The sequence below is a fragment of the Stegodyphus dumicola genome, chromosome 2 (assembly GCF_044657685.1).
Source record: "Stegodyphus dumicola isolate Sdum_Otavi_A_Nest chromosome 2, ASM4465768v1".
In the NCBI taxonomy this organism is placed as follows: domain Eukaryota; kingdom Metazoa; phylum Arthropoda; class Arachnida; order Araneae; family Eresidae; genus Stegodyphus; species Stegodyphus dumicola.
This window is the reverse complement of record NC_140769.1, coordinates 28,455,374-28,471,699: the sequence shown is the minus strand read 5'-3', so window position 1 is coordinate 28,471,699 and position 16,326 is coordinate 28,455,374. Positions and strand designations below refer to the sequence as shown.

General features: G+C 31.6%; 1 protein-coding gene across 1 annotated transcript in view; it reads right to left on the bottom strand.

The window, feature by feature from the left end:
- Positions 1-9,227: 9,227 nt before the first annotated feature.
- The window catches only part of LOC118188203 (tachykinin-like peptides receptor 86C), a 261,837-nt gene continuing 254,738 nt past the window's right edge, over positions 9,228-16,326 (bottom strand). Inside the window, exon 5 of the mRNA XM_085810297.1 lies at positions 9,228-9,821. Coding sequence (XP_085666423.1) covers positions 9,626-9,821 — 196 coding nt within the window. The 3' untranslated portion in view covers positions 9,228-9,625. The remainder of the gene's footprint in view (positions 9,822-16,326) is intronic.

Here is a 16,326-nt window from a genome sequence, read left to right as displayed (position 1 = left end):
TTTTTCAACATAAAAAATAAAATAAAGGGGGAAAAATCCCAAAAAATTCTGAGAGGGGCCTTTTCTAGTCACGTTTCAAAAGACAAATGATAAGAAATCAGAGCCATTTTAGAAGAAATGGCAAGGATTGCACTTCTAAAATAGGACTTTGTGAGTGAACTATTTTTATTAGAGGAGTTTCGCCAAGTGATTATTTTGAGTAATTCTTAAATTTTATGAAAACCTTAATGGCGCTTTAAGGCTTTAGAAGTTATTTAACAATGTAATTTATTAATGCAACATTATCTGTTCGAATGGTGTGAACAAAAAGGGTTCAAAAGTACCACCGCTTATTAAATACATTATCCCTCAGACAATGACTTGAATTTGAATTTTAGCTTCATTTAATATTGTATTTAGTGCCATCTGTTTTTTTTTTCTTGACATCTTTTAAAATTTCTTGAGTTTAGTTAATTTTGTAACCTGATGATTTCACGAATCTCGCTAAATTAGTAATTTAACATGTTTTCTAAGATGTTACTACAATTTTTGTACGCTTTTCATGCTGACCATTCAAAACTTATAAAGACGATTAGGATTTTTAAAGAGAGAAAATCAACTCCGTTTTCTCCAGAACTTGAAATAGAATCTTCGAATGTTAGCTGATGATGCTCACTATGTACATCCTGAGAGCACATGCGGGAGAATCCTATAATTCCTCTTAAGTTCCCTATACAGTAGTTGTTTACTGTTAAAGTTTAGTCAGAGTTCAGTCGTACTCTTGTTTCTCATATTCTTAATTTTTATGCAATTTCTTTTAAGATTAATGAAGAACTAGCATGTGCTTGGGAACTATCTGTTGAGTTCTCATTTTACGATGTGCACTGTAAATGTCAAAGTAAGTTTTATTGCACGTAAGTTATCAATCATTCATATTAAATGCAGTTTTGAACTATTTTAAGAAGCAAGTTGGTTCAAAAGTAAAATTGCAACTAAAAATATTAAATGTCATTATAAAAATATGCTCCTCAAATAACAATTTTTTCTTTTTGATTTAGAACAATAGAGGATTTATCTAGCTTTTGTTCAAAAATTTATCTGGCACTAAGAAATTTGCCTATAATCAGCAAATCAGGTTATAACTTGCTACACATATTAATTTACTAATTAAAGTACAACCGAAAGAGGTATTCTGAATCTCGAAAATGTACATATAAAACTGTAAAATCAGCTTAATAGAAAGCGAAAAACATGACATTAAAAATTCAGATGGCTAGATATAGAGGAATGTTGCTATCGGTGGGCCACTTTCACAAAATGATCCTTAAAGTCGTCAGAGGTAGCAATTTTATAGTTTTGTTACATGTTAATGTAACTATTACTGTCCACATATCTATTAATAGACGTGGTAATTATGAAATGTTCAGTAAATATTGCAAAATTAAAAAAATAAAAATAGGTGCCACTGGCCCAATGAAGGAACCCGGTTGGCTTCAATGAGCCGGGGAGATTCTATGAAAGGGCCAGTAGCTGGTTTCCTTTCAATACAGTATCAGCTTAATACAAATCAATGAAATGTTTAAAATTATTTTGAGCATGATTCGTAATTATAAAATGTTGGTTAGAAACTAACACAGGCCACTGAAAATATATTAAAGCATACTGATAGTTTCGCATCAAGGAATCAGGAGTTAGATTTTAATTTAGTCTTTATATTCATAAAATCAGCCTAATGGGAGAATTTCTGAAATAGCATTGAGTTTCATAAAACAAAGCAAACAAGCCCAATAGCGCTGACTGAACACAGTTTAAAATTTAATCAGTAACTACTAAAAACTATCAACGTCTTACTGACATCTATATTTTCTTTATATCGATAAATTAGAAGAAAAATACAAAGAAACCTTCTTTTCTTGTAAAGCAACTTTATTTTAAAGTGGATCAACTCCAAATCAAGATGACGGTTTTCAAGCTTCATGTAGTATATTAAACAGTCAACAGGTAGGGGCTACTATCAATAATTAGAAAATAATGGAGCCGGCCCATCGATAGCAACCTCACCCTACCAAATTAAGCAATCCTTTAGTGGTGTGTCGATTTCAAAATCACGAATATTGTGAAATTTTGCATATATTGAGCTAAAATAACTATTCGCCGGATAAAAGAATTATTATTGCCACTTTTGAAACGAATGATATGTGTATCACCTCGGGAATGATGACATCACAGTCAACGGTTGAACACATTGTAAATTCAATGCAACCCATAGATGTATACTGTGAAGTTTTGAAGATTATAAAGTTTGTCCAATGAATCTCCTTTCGAACTGCATTCCGTTCTTGGGATACCGTACCTCAATTTAGATATGTTCAGCTGCAATATGCTAAGATTATTTATGAATGTGCTGTAGAGTTCCTCACTTTGTAAATGCTAATTTAAAGTTGAACATGCAGAATCTTAAGAACTGCTAAGTGAATAATCGCTTCAGTTCGTGTGACAAGAAACAACAAGATGGAAGGGTAAATAACCCTTTGTTATTCAAATAAGATTTAACAGACCTCTGTCTTGGAATGTACAATAAAAGCCGACACTTGGGCTTGAACTTAGGAGACTAAGAAATAAACTAAAACTAATCTACACCAAAAAAAAAAAAAAAAAAAAAAAAAAAAAAAGCGATATAGCCGAAGCTATCAAGATTCTAACCGAGTTGGCCCTTTAACGCTAATTGACTGCGAAGCTATCAAGGGCCTGAGTACGGCCGAGCGTAATAACAGCTTTGAGAGAGAGTAGCCAACAAGGCGGAAGCGCGCAAATCAGAAACTCTGATTCTCTCTAACTCAGCAAGTAGAACTTCGCGGTTAAATACCGCTCTTCCTCATTATGTATTCAGACGTTATTCCAAAACTACGTTCTGGCCGGAAGTAGTAGGCTGAAGTTAAGAATTTGACAGGAAAGGAACTTAAAATTTAACTGTTAATAAAATTAACATAATCCTTACAGTGCTAACATTATATATAAATACTAAACTATTAAAATTACTGATAATTTGCTGAGTCTGTTTTGCTTGATCAAAATGTGCACTTTCAATATCGAATGTCTCATTTTCTTAATGAAAGTGATGTTTTCTATGATAACAATGACAGCACTAGAAAGTATATCTGCTGCACTCAATGTTTCAGAAAGTGGCAAGAAACAATTGAATAATTTTTTGATACCGATTCTCAATTAGTTGAAGCGTTTGCAACGATAATAAACGATGAGAATTGTAGAGATTTATAATTTCACTCCTACATATTTAGTATCAAATTAGAACATCCTGTCTCCAGATGCCAATGACAGAGTTATAGTACCGTAGCAACTAAAGTGTACTTTATCAGAAGCATAACATTTCGTGTAACAAGAGTATATAGATATTCAGAAATAGACATTTGAAATAGTCATTTAGAAGCGTGCCATAATTTAAAGAAGACTCTGGGATTAGATTATGGTAGACCAAAATGGGTTCCTGTGTTGCCCAAGAAGACCGCAGAAGAATTTTAGCTCTATATTCATAACTGCTATAAATTAATACAAATTTCAAAACAAAATCTAACAAAATTAACAACAAGAATGTGTACAGGATAAGAATGTGTTTTAGATGAAAATTCACATTACATTTGCATTTACGCACACAAACATGCGTAAAGTTTGATACTAATGCACAAAATAGGAAAACTTTAACCAATTTATTTAGATCTGGTCGTCCTCAACTTTTTTTTAAAGGGGTAATATTGCTCTTGCGGAAATATGTTCAAGAAAAAGCTTAAATATTGCAGGCGAAAAATAGTACAGAGTTTTAGCCTCTTTGTGTCAGTTGCTAAATCAGGCAAAAATTCTGATATGCAAATACCGTTATGGCCAAACACAAAAATTCCTTTCAGATAATATGTCTGTGTCGTTTAGATATGCTTCAAGGAGTGAAATGTTTCATACTCTAAAGCTTGGTAAATAATATGATGAAAGGGTTTTTATCTACCGTAACAATTTTTAAATTTTTTGGTTTCGTCATGTCTTCTGAGCAGTACAAAAACAAACTTAGGCGTAGTTTTAAAATATACCTATGTGTTAACATGTCAAGTTGACGGTTACACAAACTATACATTTACCGAAACTTAACAGCCGCTACTTGTAGGAAATGAGAACAAATATTCCATAAAAATTAACTCAATAAATGCTGAGTAGCACGCCATTAAATAAGCTTTAGGCTGACGGTAAATATTAGGTAAGAAAATGTGGCAAGCGAAGTTAAAGTCAACTGGGAGATGTAACAGAGTACGATTAGCCGTGAAGGGCTCTCTCCAAAACTAAAGAAATTTGAGCTCATACAGATTAACTAATTTGCGTTCTAGTAACTGTCCTAGAAGTAATAGTATAAGCAAAATAATAAGATAACTCGTTTAAATCAACTTTAAATCCCACAGTTACTTATCCCATAATTACTTCCGTCCGCAGTTCATATTTTGAATTTGTGGAAGCATTTTGGACCGTTCTGAAATGTATGGGAATGTATTGTTCAATTTAAATGTTCCTCTGAAAGAAGAAATTTCTTATTATTTACGAAACACTGTTTGAACGGTCAAGAAACATTTCATCTTTACAGCAGCAGTTGGATCTTGACGGAAAATCAATAAAATAAATTGTTGATCATTGGAAATTTAGAATTTGAGATTTTAGCGCAATTTTCTGGTTAACTCTACTAATCTCCCACCGGAAAAGACGTTGAATATTTCATTTGATGCCGATGGCTAAAGAGATGCACTTTATGTAATTTAGTTGTAATAATGTAACGAAACTTACATAATGGTATGTCTAAATAACCTCCAGAGAGGTTCTTCAAATTAAGAGAAATCTCTCGAGACTGTCTCAAGTATAGTTTGCAAGCAGCTCCTCAAAGTTAGAGAAAATGTCTTATCTTCACTTCAGATATTATTGATGTTACATTTAGTAACACTGAATGTCAGAGACTGGAAAGGTAAAATTCAAGAAGTAAAATTCCCACAGATTAAATTTACGGTTATGCTGTTGGGAAAGGAAAAAAAAATCTGAAACAAATAATAAAATATAAATAGACGGACAGCTCAAAAGATAAATTAAGAAAACATAAAGTCGAAATTTGGAAGGTTTCAAATAGAGTTATTTAGTTAAGGAATAGTGGCAATTGTAAGATATTAATTTGATTATCATTCCATGATAAAATGTTAGAAACTTAAATATTTAGATGCATAACAAGGAACAATCCTGTGATCGAAACAATAATATAAAGTCTGTGTTTGATACGTCGATGTTTCGATGTGGCAGTAAATAATATTTTAAAGAGAGAACTGGCTTTCTTGCTTTTACATTAAGATCAAATATTCGCCAGAGAAGTGCAGCGGATACTGTTCAAATTGTCAAAGAATATATTGTAAGATTTATTTAAATTAACATATTAGTTTTAGTTCAAAGAGGCTTTGTCCCTGAGGTACTATTGCTTCGTTTTAAGATTTTGCGTCGAATCACTCTGAATGTCCGTTTAACTTTTCAAACTGTTGCCCCCAAATATCATCGCCCTGTATTATATTTGAAGAAATTAAATAATGAAGAATCTGCATAAATTTATGTGTTTCTCGCATTGTGATAAAACAACGGTACCTAGATCCGTCGAATTTTGAATGACGTAATTCTATTGCGAATATGGGCATGTAGAAACCCAAATTTGAAATTTGGAATTTGTTTTATTATCGATTTCATATTTTGTAAACCTTTAACGAATTTTTGATTGAGAAACTCAAAAATATCGTTGTAAAAAATAAAGTACCTACAAATCATCGCATGACGTTTCAGGTGCGTTTTCAGGTTTTGAAAGTTGTAAATGCATGTTAGTATGAAGACAATAGAGCGCAAAATGGAAAGAGAGATTCTTTTCTTCTGTATTTCATATATATGAAGGAATTAATAATTTTTTGGTGAAAAAATAAGAAGAAAACTTAAGCATTTAGAAATTGAAAATGAGTAGAAAATTATGCAACTTAAGAAGCTTAATATAATTTTAAATTTATATACTTAATTAAGTATATAAATTTAAAATAAATTAAGCCTAATTAAAATAAATTAATTAAAATAAATTAAATAAATTAATAAATTAAATAAATTAAGCTTTTTAATAAATTAAGCCTTTTTATAAAGTGATAACTTTTTATGAAAAAATACAGTCTAAAAATACTTAGAAAGAGGAAGATAAAAAACTGCATGAGGTTTCCTCTATAAAAATTGCCTAGTTCATGAACAAATTATTTTCTTTCAAACTTGTTAATTTGATATTGTTTTAATGAAAATTACTAATTGTTTTGGATGTCGATTTGTTAGTTATGAAGAAAGTAAGTTACATATGCGATCTGAAAAACTCATGTATGTGATGATTTGTAGGTACTTTTTTTTTACCACGATATTTTTGGCGACGATGTTTTTAAACTGCGAAGTTTTTGAACTGCTTTATTTTCGAAAACGATTTTTTGTACTACGATATTTTAGGACTGCGATGTTTTCTCCCACGATGTTTTGCACTACGACGTTTTCTCCTTGCGTTGTTTCCTCCGTGACGTTTCCGTCCGCGATGTTTTCGGCTGTAACCCGCGAGGTTTGCGCCAAAGCTGGCAGCTTTGGCGCAATAAACAAATGACGCTATTTGGAAGACCTATACACATGAACAAGTTTTTTAAGGCGGGAGTTCACGAAATACAGGACAAAGAAGCTGATTGCTGATGCGCAGCTCGAAAACATGTTGCTGGTTTCAATGTCCGCAATATCCCTGAATATTGACAATCTTGTGTCAACCATGACGTCGTAATCTTTGAAGTAGGAATAGTTTTTGTTAATTTAAGAATACTTTCTTAATTTGTATTTTATATTTTTATAGATTTTATAATGTGGAATGTGGGTTTTTATGAAGTATTAGATAAATTAAACTAATTAAGATGTATTCATTTTTTATATTTTTATATAAATAAATTCTAAATGTCCGACCTGCATAACATTTATAATTTCTAATCCTACCGTAGTCCTGTCATAATACCTGACCTAAATGATGCTCTACATGATACTGAAAGTCAATATTTTAGTTCTGTAAATAAAGTTGCAGAAACAAAATTTTCATTAAAATGTAGATCCAAAATCTGTGTTATAATATCTCATAAGTTATAGGTTAGGTTAACTGATTAAAGGAAAAAAAAAAAAAAAAAAAAAAGCGAAGGCTATCTGCCTTAGTTAAGAGAGACTTAGGACGTTTTAGCTGTGTATGTATCATAATATGCTTCCAATATAATTTTTTACACTGGTGACATAGATTTTATTAGTCATTAGCCAGTTTTTAATTGCATTTATGCTTTGAATATATGCGTTGCTTTTGTCTCCGCTGTAAAGTCACTGCGATACAGCATCCTTTGCTTAGTGAGCCAAGTCCATGTGCATGTTTTGAAATAAACTGTAGCGGACTCTGCAGGCTGTGCAGGACAATTTTATTAAACCAAATAAAGTTTAACAGATGGCACTAACTCATGCTTACAGCAGCCAAATCTTTCGCGCATCAAAGATAATGGCTAAAGTAAAATTAATGAAATTTAAGTATAGCTTAACGGCCTCACAGTCTAGCGCACAAGCTGGCTCTGACCAAACTCGGTATAAACAAGCTTAATGGCACGAGTAACTTAACGCCGCAGAATTCTAGTCGAAAGAATCAAATTTAACAACGTAGCCTTCAATCAGGAAGAACATGCTCTGATTTCGCCCTCCAAAACCTTCCTATAAGTACTTCCTTCTTTCCATCTAATTTGAATATTGAGCACGCTGAAAATTTATATTCTGGCAGGGAAATGAAACGAGGCTTGATAGGAAAGTAAATTAAAATAACTGGTTAGGAAATTAAAATGAGACTTTATAGGGTACATGGAAACTGTAAATTTTTTTAACTAAAAACAAGAAAATTAATTTTTTATATATCTAGAAAAAAGAATCAGAAAATTAAATTGTTAAATTTAGTCAAATTTATTAACTGAAAATACAAGTTAAACATACAACAATCTCAGTTAATTCGGAACTAACGTTATTATTTAATGTCTACATGATCATTTTACTCCAGATCAGCTACTTTTCTTCTTAATTTAATATTTAATTTTTTCATATTTTAATTAAATGATAAGTAACATTTTTAAAAATGAAACGTAGAAGCTTTTGCTTTATTCTTAAAGTATACATAGTTGCTTAATTTTAATAACGTTTTAAGCATAAAAAGTGCACCTCAGCTGTACAAACAGTTTTAGCTTATTATCATTAAAAGTATTAGCACAATAAAGAAACTCTATTGTAAAAATGTTTTTGCGATGCAGTCTCAAAGTTAATTTTTTTGTATGATATGTATGAAAATAAGGACGTTTCTGTCCTATCCTTTGTGGCGTAGTGGTTAGCTTTCGAGTGTCGAAATATGAAGACCAGACTTTGAATGCTCGGCAAAAGCATAGCGGAAATTTCAAGTATTATTTAGTTTGTTTAAACTCTCAAGGTCCCAATAGTTTTCAAAATAGACATGGTGAAAGATAATATACCACCAGGTTTCGATTGGTCAACATTCCACCACCTTTAGATGAAAAGCGGAATTTCAGGAATTAGGACGTTCTTTTCAAATAGTACTTTTGTGAGATGAGTGTCAACACATCGTTTCAGTTCCTCAAAGGCAATTTCTTAGGATCTTTCTCTCCGAAAGTTCTAATATATTTCCCGTTCTGATATTTCCCTTTTTAATAGAAAAAGAATTGCTTTTCTATTGAGAATACGGTATCAGTTGAAATATACTGCAAATATTTATAGTTCCTAACATTTGTTTAATATAACATCCCGGAATTTATTACTCAATAATAATTTTTCATTATTAAAACTAAAAGTAAATTAAAATATTAACCTACATAAAATTAGATAATTTTGTAGTAAGTTACCTCAGTTTTCTTAGATTTTTTAATTCGAACTATAAAATAGTTTGGTTTGCTGGAAACTGCTTCGAATGGTTCCATTAATGGATAATTATTTTAGGCGATGAACTAACATGAAATTAAAAGGTTGGAACACAATTTAAATGCTGATTTTTTTCCGCGGGAAATGAAACATGTAATATCAGAAATCTGGAATTGTTAGTGTGCTGTATTTAAAAAATGGTAAAAACATACGTACTATAAGTTACGCAGTATACATTTTATTATGCCACATAAACATATACTTTTTAAATCATTATCATGCAATAAACATATACATTTGTCAATACTCTAGAAAAAAGTTGTATTAAAATATTACATATAAGAATTTTAAAAAATTCATTCCAGTGATTGAAGGTAGAATAGGATAGTTCAAGTTACTTGTTCTAAAGGGGTTTGTTTACAAAGAGGAAGTGTAGATAGTAAGAAGTACAGATTTTTGAAGTATCATAATAGAAATATAGATAAGCAAAATATTACACGAGTTTACGTGTCCACAACAAACTTTCAATCACATTAAAATTCCATTTATTAAGAGAAATTCTTCTTGACAAGTCATTTCTTTCTTTGGGTGTAATGAATAAATACAAATGCAAGCTCGATTATTTTTCTTACAAAGCAGAGTTTATTGGCTGAGACCGTTTTCGACAACCTTGCATGCTCAGTTTATAGGAGCGAGTTCTGTTAGAAGTCATAACAGATGTCCTTGCCATTAAAGGTACAGACCTAGGTGTCTGAATTGCTGTTTCCACCGGCTTCAAGGATCGACCATGAAGACACATGACTCCTTGAAAGTAGCCTCGAAATCTGAAAAAAAAAAAAAAAAAAAAGGAAATTATCCCTTCCATTAATTTTGCTTAAAGGTATTTAAAAAGATTCTACAAATCAAGATAAACTTGTTACATGATAAAAATTATAATGTCAGTAGAAATTTTACAAAATATGATACGAAATTACGACCCGCGCCTGTTTGATGAAACAATGTATGAACAATATATAAATATGTATAAAAAAGGTAATTAAAGAATTTTAATTATAAATTTTGACTTTGCATAATTTCACCACAAAAGGATGCACAATTGGCTTAAATAACTTTTTAAATCAATGAAAGAGTGCTCTGAGTTAAAAATAATTACACAATTGTGCCAATGGAGGAAAGAAAAGAAGAAAATGGTTTTAATAACAGATTGCATTATTGTAAAGGAACATAGTTTAATATTTTCATGAAATGGTTCAGATATTTATGAATGGACATAGAAACTCATTCGTATTCTTGGTTGAAAGAACAATTTTTAACATTGAATAATTTTTTTGGTAATTGAGCCGTACACAGGCGTTTGATAATCATCCTCTAAGCACTAACGTTTGGTCAATTTGCAACAAGAACTGTTAAAAGGATTATAAGATGTGGCCTTCTTAGGTGAACTGCAGTTAGACTAGAACTCTAAGAGATAGCTGGTGACTTTTCACGATGTCTTTATAAGTACCACAGAGACAAGAAAAGGGTGTAAAGGACTCTTTTATTCATCGATATAAAGTTTACAGATGGCACAAACTCGGGCGTACAAAGGCCAACACTTTTGGCTTTAAATAAAAGATGATGGACAAGCTAAAACTAATGAAACGTAGGTATAGCCGAACAGCTTCAGGGTTTAACTAGAGCTCAAACTGGCTCTGACCAGTTTAGTAAGTAGGCGTAAACAAGCTTAATGGCAAGAATAACTCAACGCTGCGGAATTTTAATCGTGAGAATTAAAGATAGGAACGTGGCCTTCAAGCTAGCAAAACATGCTCTGATTTCATCCTCTAAAACTTTCCTATGAGTATTTCTTTCTTTCTACCTAATTTGAATATTACGCACGCTGAGAATTTATATTCTGGTAGGGAAATGAAACGAAGTTTTAGAGGAAATTAAACTAACTTAAAATAACTGATTAGAAAATTCAAAAGAGACCTTATAGGGTGCATGTAAAGGATAAATTTGTAGAGTTAAAAACAAGAAAATTTATTTGTTTATATAGCTAGAAGAAAGACTTAGAGAATTAAACTGCTAAACTTCGTCGAGTTTGCGAACTGAAAGTTTAAGTAAAAAATATATATATCTCAGTTAAGTTTGATCTAATGTTCCAAAATTTCTAAAGATAAGCAAAAAAACTTTTATTTTTTTTTCGTTTCAACTTACTTATAAGGAAAAATCAATATTTTATTTACAGAAAAAATTCTACGAAAACTGAAATAAATTCAGGCTTTTATTTTAGAACTGATCAAGAGACTTTATGTTAAGTCATAAAAACTCTGCGGCATAAAACGTTAGAATTTACTGATTAAAAAAAGTATAAGAAAGATACTTTCGAAGGAGGTAGAAGAAGAAAATCCTCTATATAAATAAAGTATGTATTAAGTGTACTTTTTGGATCTTTTTGGATTCTTAAACAGCTAATTTTTAAATTTCTCGAAATAATACATGCCTAGAACTTAAGACATATCATTAAAAGTCTAAATTCTATGACATTTTTATCAGATCATGAAATTTGGTTCCTTTTTGTGCACATTACTTTACTATTCAATATACTTTATTCTCTAAAGCTTAAAAATTAACTATTTTATGATCAACATGTAAACAGTAAAATAAACTTTTATACAATTGAAAGTTAAATATATTAAATGAAACATGGATTTGCCAAAATGAAATTATTTAGGTCTTCGTAAATCTGAAACTCAGCAAAAGAAATCGCATCTGTAATGAAAGGTTATTTAATTGATGTTTATTTCAAGTTAATGAGGTTTATTTTAATTTATTACTTTACTTCAAATTATTACTGCCATTCAGTTGCTTAAATTTTACTGCTTGTTAGGAGTCACTCTCTTTATACACTAAATGATTCTTAAACAGCTAATTGTAATTAAAACTTATATCCTCAAAAATGTATTGAAAGTTTTTCCTCACATAAAATTATTTGCCAAAACCAAATATTTCTATCAATAATCTGTTTTTAGACTTTTTCTCCCTGAAGAAACCTTCTTGTCAGTGCATTCAATCTGTTTAAGTTAAAAATATTTTTCTTGGCAAATTAATCCGAAGTATATACACTGAATTTATATTTTCTGTTGTTATTTTTAATTATATATAGATTGCGAGCAACTTATTTTAATATCTTAAATTCTGCCTATTTTGATAAATTCCATTTCATAAGCTTGTTGCTGCTTATATATTCAATGGCACATACACATCGATGAAATCAAACATTTACGTTGTTGTCCTCAGCGCTGAAATATCATTGAGTTATCATGGAAACTTTTACATCTTGAAAAAACGTCCAGTATCCACTTCTTTCATGTTTCTTGGAAAAGGAAAATATTTTGACCGTGGACTGGAAAGAAATACTTTACATTACGAACAAAATTTTGATTTATTTATTCTGCTACGAATTGTTGCCAGTTTCTGCTTACTGAAGCCAGTTTCCAGTTTACTTCAGTTAAAGATTTAGCAGTTTATTCTTTCCATTAGTTTGCTTTACATTTGTATATTGCATTAATTTCAGCTAAATTTTCAAAATGTTACATAGATTTAAGAATGATGAAACACTAAATTGGATTCAGACTAAATAATAAAATATGTGAACTGTAAGTATAGGCTAAGTACTGGCTACTGGGTGAGATATGTACTATACGTACATTCTACTAGTTATTATGCTTAAAGCCACTATAAGTATAGCAGTCAACATAATTTTCAATACTTTACTGTTATTTATAGCTCACTTTTAACATACGGTAAATGTTAATGCTGTGTTTGTGATTATTTTGGAGTTGGAATTGAATTTTGGTTCGACTATTTTGGAACAATAGACAACACAAGAATGCGTGTACCCTCACACGTGTTTGAATACACGTGGAATTACCCATTAATATGTCATTTAGCTGAAGAGTATAAACAGTAATGACTATAAAAAGTAAATATAAGCCATATAGAATTTTGGTTTTCATCATTTCTTATAAAATGGTTTTTTGTGCTATTATTTATTATTGTAGATTTCTGTAAATATTTAAACTTATTTAATCGCATTACTGATTATCATTTTAATACTACGTATTTGTTTTATTTAATTATTTGTTGCTTTTAGTACGAGAATTTTAGGGCTTAGTTTGTACTTGATTGAATGTGTAGCCACATCTTTCATACATAAGCGTTTATTTCTTACATAAAGCTGTAGATGTTTTAATTTTGCTTCCGACAGTGTTTAAGCTGTAAAAATAGTTAAACTAGAATTTCAGATATGGACAAAGACGCTCATAATGGACTTAAGCAACAAATTTATCGTTAAGTTCTCGGTATTTGGCAATTTAGCTCCAACTTGGCAATTTTCTCGAATATATGTGTGCGTGTGTGATAATGGCAAAGCCTCGAGGGCTATCTGCCTAAGAGGAGAAATGCCTTCGTGGAGGACTTTCTAAGGGAAACTGGCTCGTATACATGTTACACATGGTGAAAACCACGAAAACTCCCATGCTGCCAGCCCGTTCGTGACATTCGAACCTCGGACCGAGCTACCAGTATTCAGCGACTTTACCGCTCGGCCGCTGGTGGGCCATCGAATACATGAGAAAACACATTTTTGAAGCCTTAGGACCTAATTTTCGAGAGGCTTTCAAAACCCGTGCAACGCCTTGTTTTATAAACAACGTCCTATGTAAAATCTACTTGACATCTAGCCCCTGTATGGCCACGTAAACTCCCGGTGCAACCTCACGGGGCTCCAGCGAGTTGTTTCTTCGAGATAGTGGAGGACGTGGGACATATGCCTGTTTAACTATGTTATACGCCAGGCGTCCCCGTCCTCCGTCACCTGTCACCTGCGTCTCGAAGAGCTAAGATGAATCAGTTGTCAATAAGTTCTGAGAGTTTGCAGAGTTACGTTGTTGAGTTTATTTTGCGCGTGATATCGGGAATTTATGATGAAACTAGTTGCGTTAACACGTTGAGCGCCACTCATATTTCTTAGGCAATCCCGTTCAGGCCACGCGCGCCGTTTAAAAGCGCTGGTATTGTAGGGCCAGTGATTCTTATCGCAGTAGAAGTTAGTTTACATTTGGAATGTGATTCCTATAGGCATTCATTCAACACGTTACTCTGTTTTGTAAATAGTTACATTCTATACAAAGATATTACGAAGCAGAAAATTAGCATTACTGAATTCCGGAAAGAATTAGCGCTATCCCTTGTGAGTTGTGAAAAAGTAGACATTTCATCAAACAGAAATGCAAGAATATCTAAAAAACGACTACATAAACTCCAAAGAAAACCGAGATGAGCCTCTAAAGTACGGAAATATTGTAAATTATGTTATGATAAAAATGCAACAGAAGCTGGTAGAGTAATGTCCAGAAAAAAGACTAAGAGATTTGTCACATTTTGTAATAGCTGTAATAAAGAACCGCTTTTATGTTTACCGTGTTTCAATGAAATCCATTAGTCCTGTAATGAATCAAAATTAAGTAAATTTTAAATAAATATTCTGTAATTCCATAAAACAGTGTAAATTTTATAGTTATATATCATGTTACACGCTGTCAGCCAGGAGCGGTCGACGCGGCCTAAACGGAAAGTATAGTATCAGCCACAGATGGCTGACGTGGCGCTCAACGTTTTAAGGAGGATTTGTATAATACCTGTGTTTTTTCTTGACCTGTTCATAGTTACTTATTTTGCTGTGTGTCATTATTATTTATTTTCAAATCTCAGTTTTTTTTCCTGCACATCTGGAATGGTTATTTATCGAGACAGGCAAGAACCTGTAGCTCGCGACATTACGAAAAAAACAATAGCTATGAACCCTAAAAATAGCCAAAAAAACATTTTTTCTATTGAGTTGGTGATTTCATGGGGGCACAGGTAATCAGAAAATATATATTTTTGTTTCGTAATGAAGCATTTTTATCTTCCCTGAGTTTCTAAACGGAAGACATTATTCATCACCTTTTCGCAAGAAGAATAATACTGCAAGCATTTTATTTTAGCAATAAAAGCATGTGAAAAGATACAAAAATTGCATAAATGCATAAAAAGTGTATGCACGTTACAAATGTTAAACTAAAATGCTTCTGGATAGAGAAGAATAAAAACTTCGGAATAAGAATTTTTCCTGTTACTCTCCTTTAATAGTAATATTATGCTACCATTGTTAAAATAATGTAAATTATAATAGATACAGTAATAATACTGTATAACCGCCATAATAATACTGCATTTAACAGCAATTAGGTGCTCGCAGAATATTCAGACTTGGCAGAGAGCCAGAACGTTAATATGATAACTGTCACAGTGTTAATAGCAGGAAAACTCTCCTCTTCATAATTTGACTCATAAATACGCTGCATGTGCAGCTAAATTGCCATGCGTGACGTTCTGAGGTATTGTAGTGCTTTCCTTCACAGTATTTAAGTGTTGATTTATGTTGGGAAATCACATCACCATGGAGCTATTTTTACAATTATAATGTTTGAAAGGGAGACTACACATTCTGGGTTCTACCCTAATTTAAGGCAAATGGTCAGATAAATTAAAATCTATCAGCATCATTAAACTTTCAGTGCTAAAATGTATTTTAGATCCTAATTTATGTTGAGAAGCAGCAGTTTATAGAGTTGAAGCATTCATTGCTTTGAAAGAAAATTTGGAGAAAAAAAGCTACATATGTGCATTTAATATGCATTCAGATATTACCAGCTAAGAAATGTCATTTAGAAAGATTGTTTTGAGTGGTTTCTTTATCTCAAAAATTAGTGATAGTTATTTTCTTTTTTAGCCTGTTTTTAAGCGTCAAAGAATATCTTTTTGTAGTTTTCCATGCTGCAAACATTTTCTCCTAAGCTGTTGGCATTTTTTTTTAGTAAACAGTATTGTAATATTAATTTAGAAGTTAAACAACAAAAAGCGTCATATTTTCAAATTTTCACAGGACCAGTTTCGATGGTTTTACCGAATAATGAATAATTATGATTAGATAAGATAAGGAAAATATCTTACCTTATACAATCATTATATCCTATCTCGTTCATATACGCTTTTGCAGCTGAGGATGGTGGCTCGGTAAAATCATCGAAACTAGTCCTGTGAAAATTTGGAAATATAACGCTAATTTTTGTTGTTTGACTTCTGAATTAGTATTTGTTCGGCGTGTTATTGTGTCTTAAGTATTGTAATATGTTTGATTGTGTGCTTGCTTTTGGTTTATCCCATCCGATCGACAGTAACATCAGATCAGGTGTCTAATATCATAGTAAGCCCATGAAATTCATCATGGTAAGGGGTGAA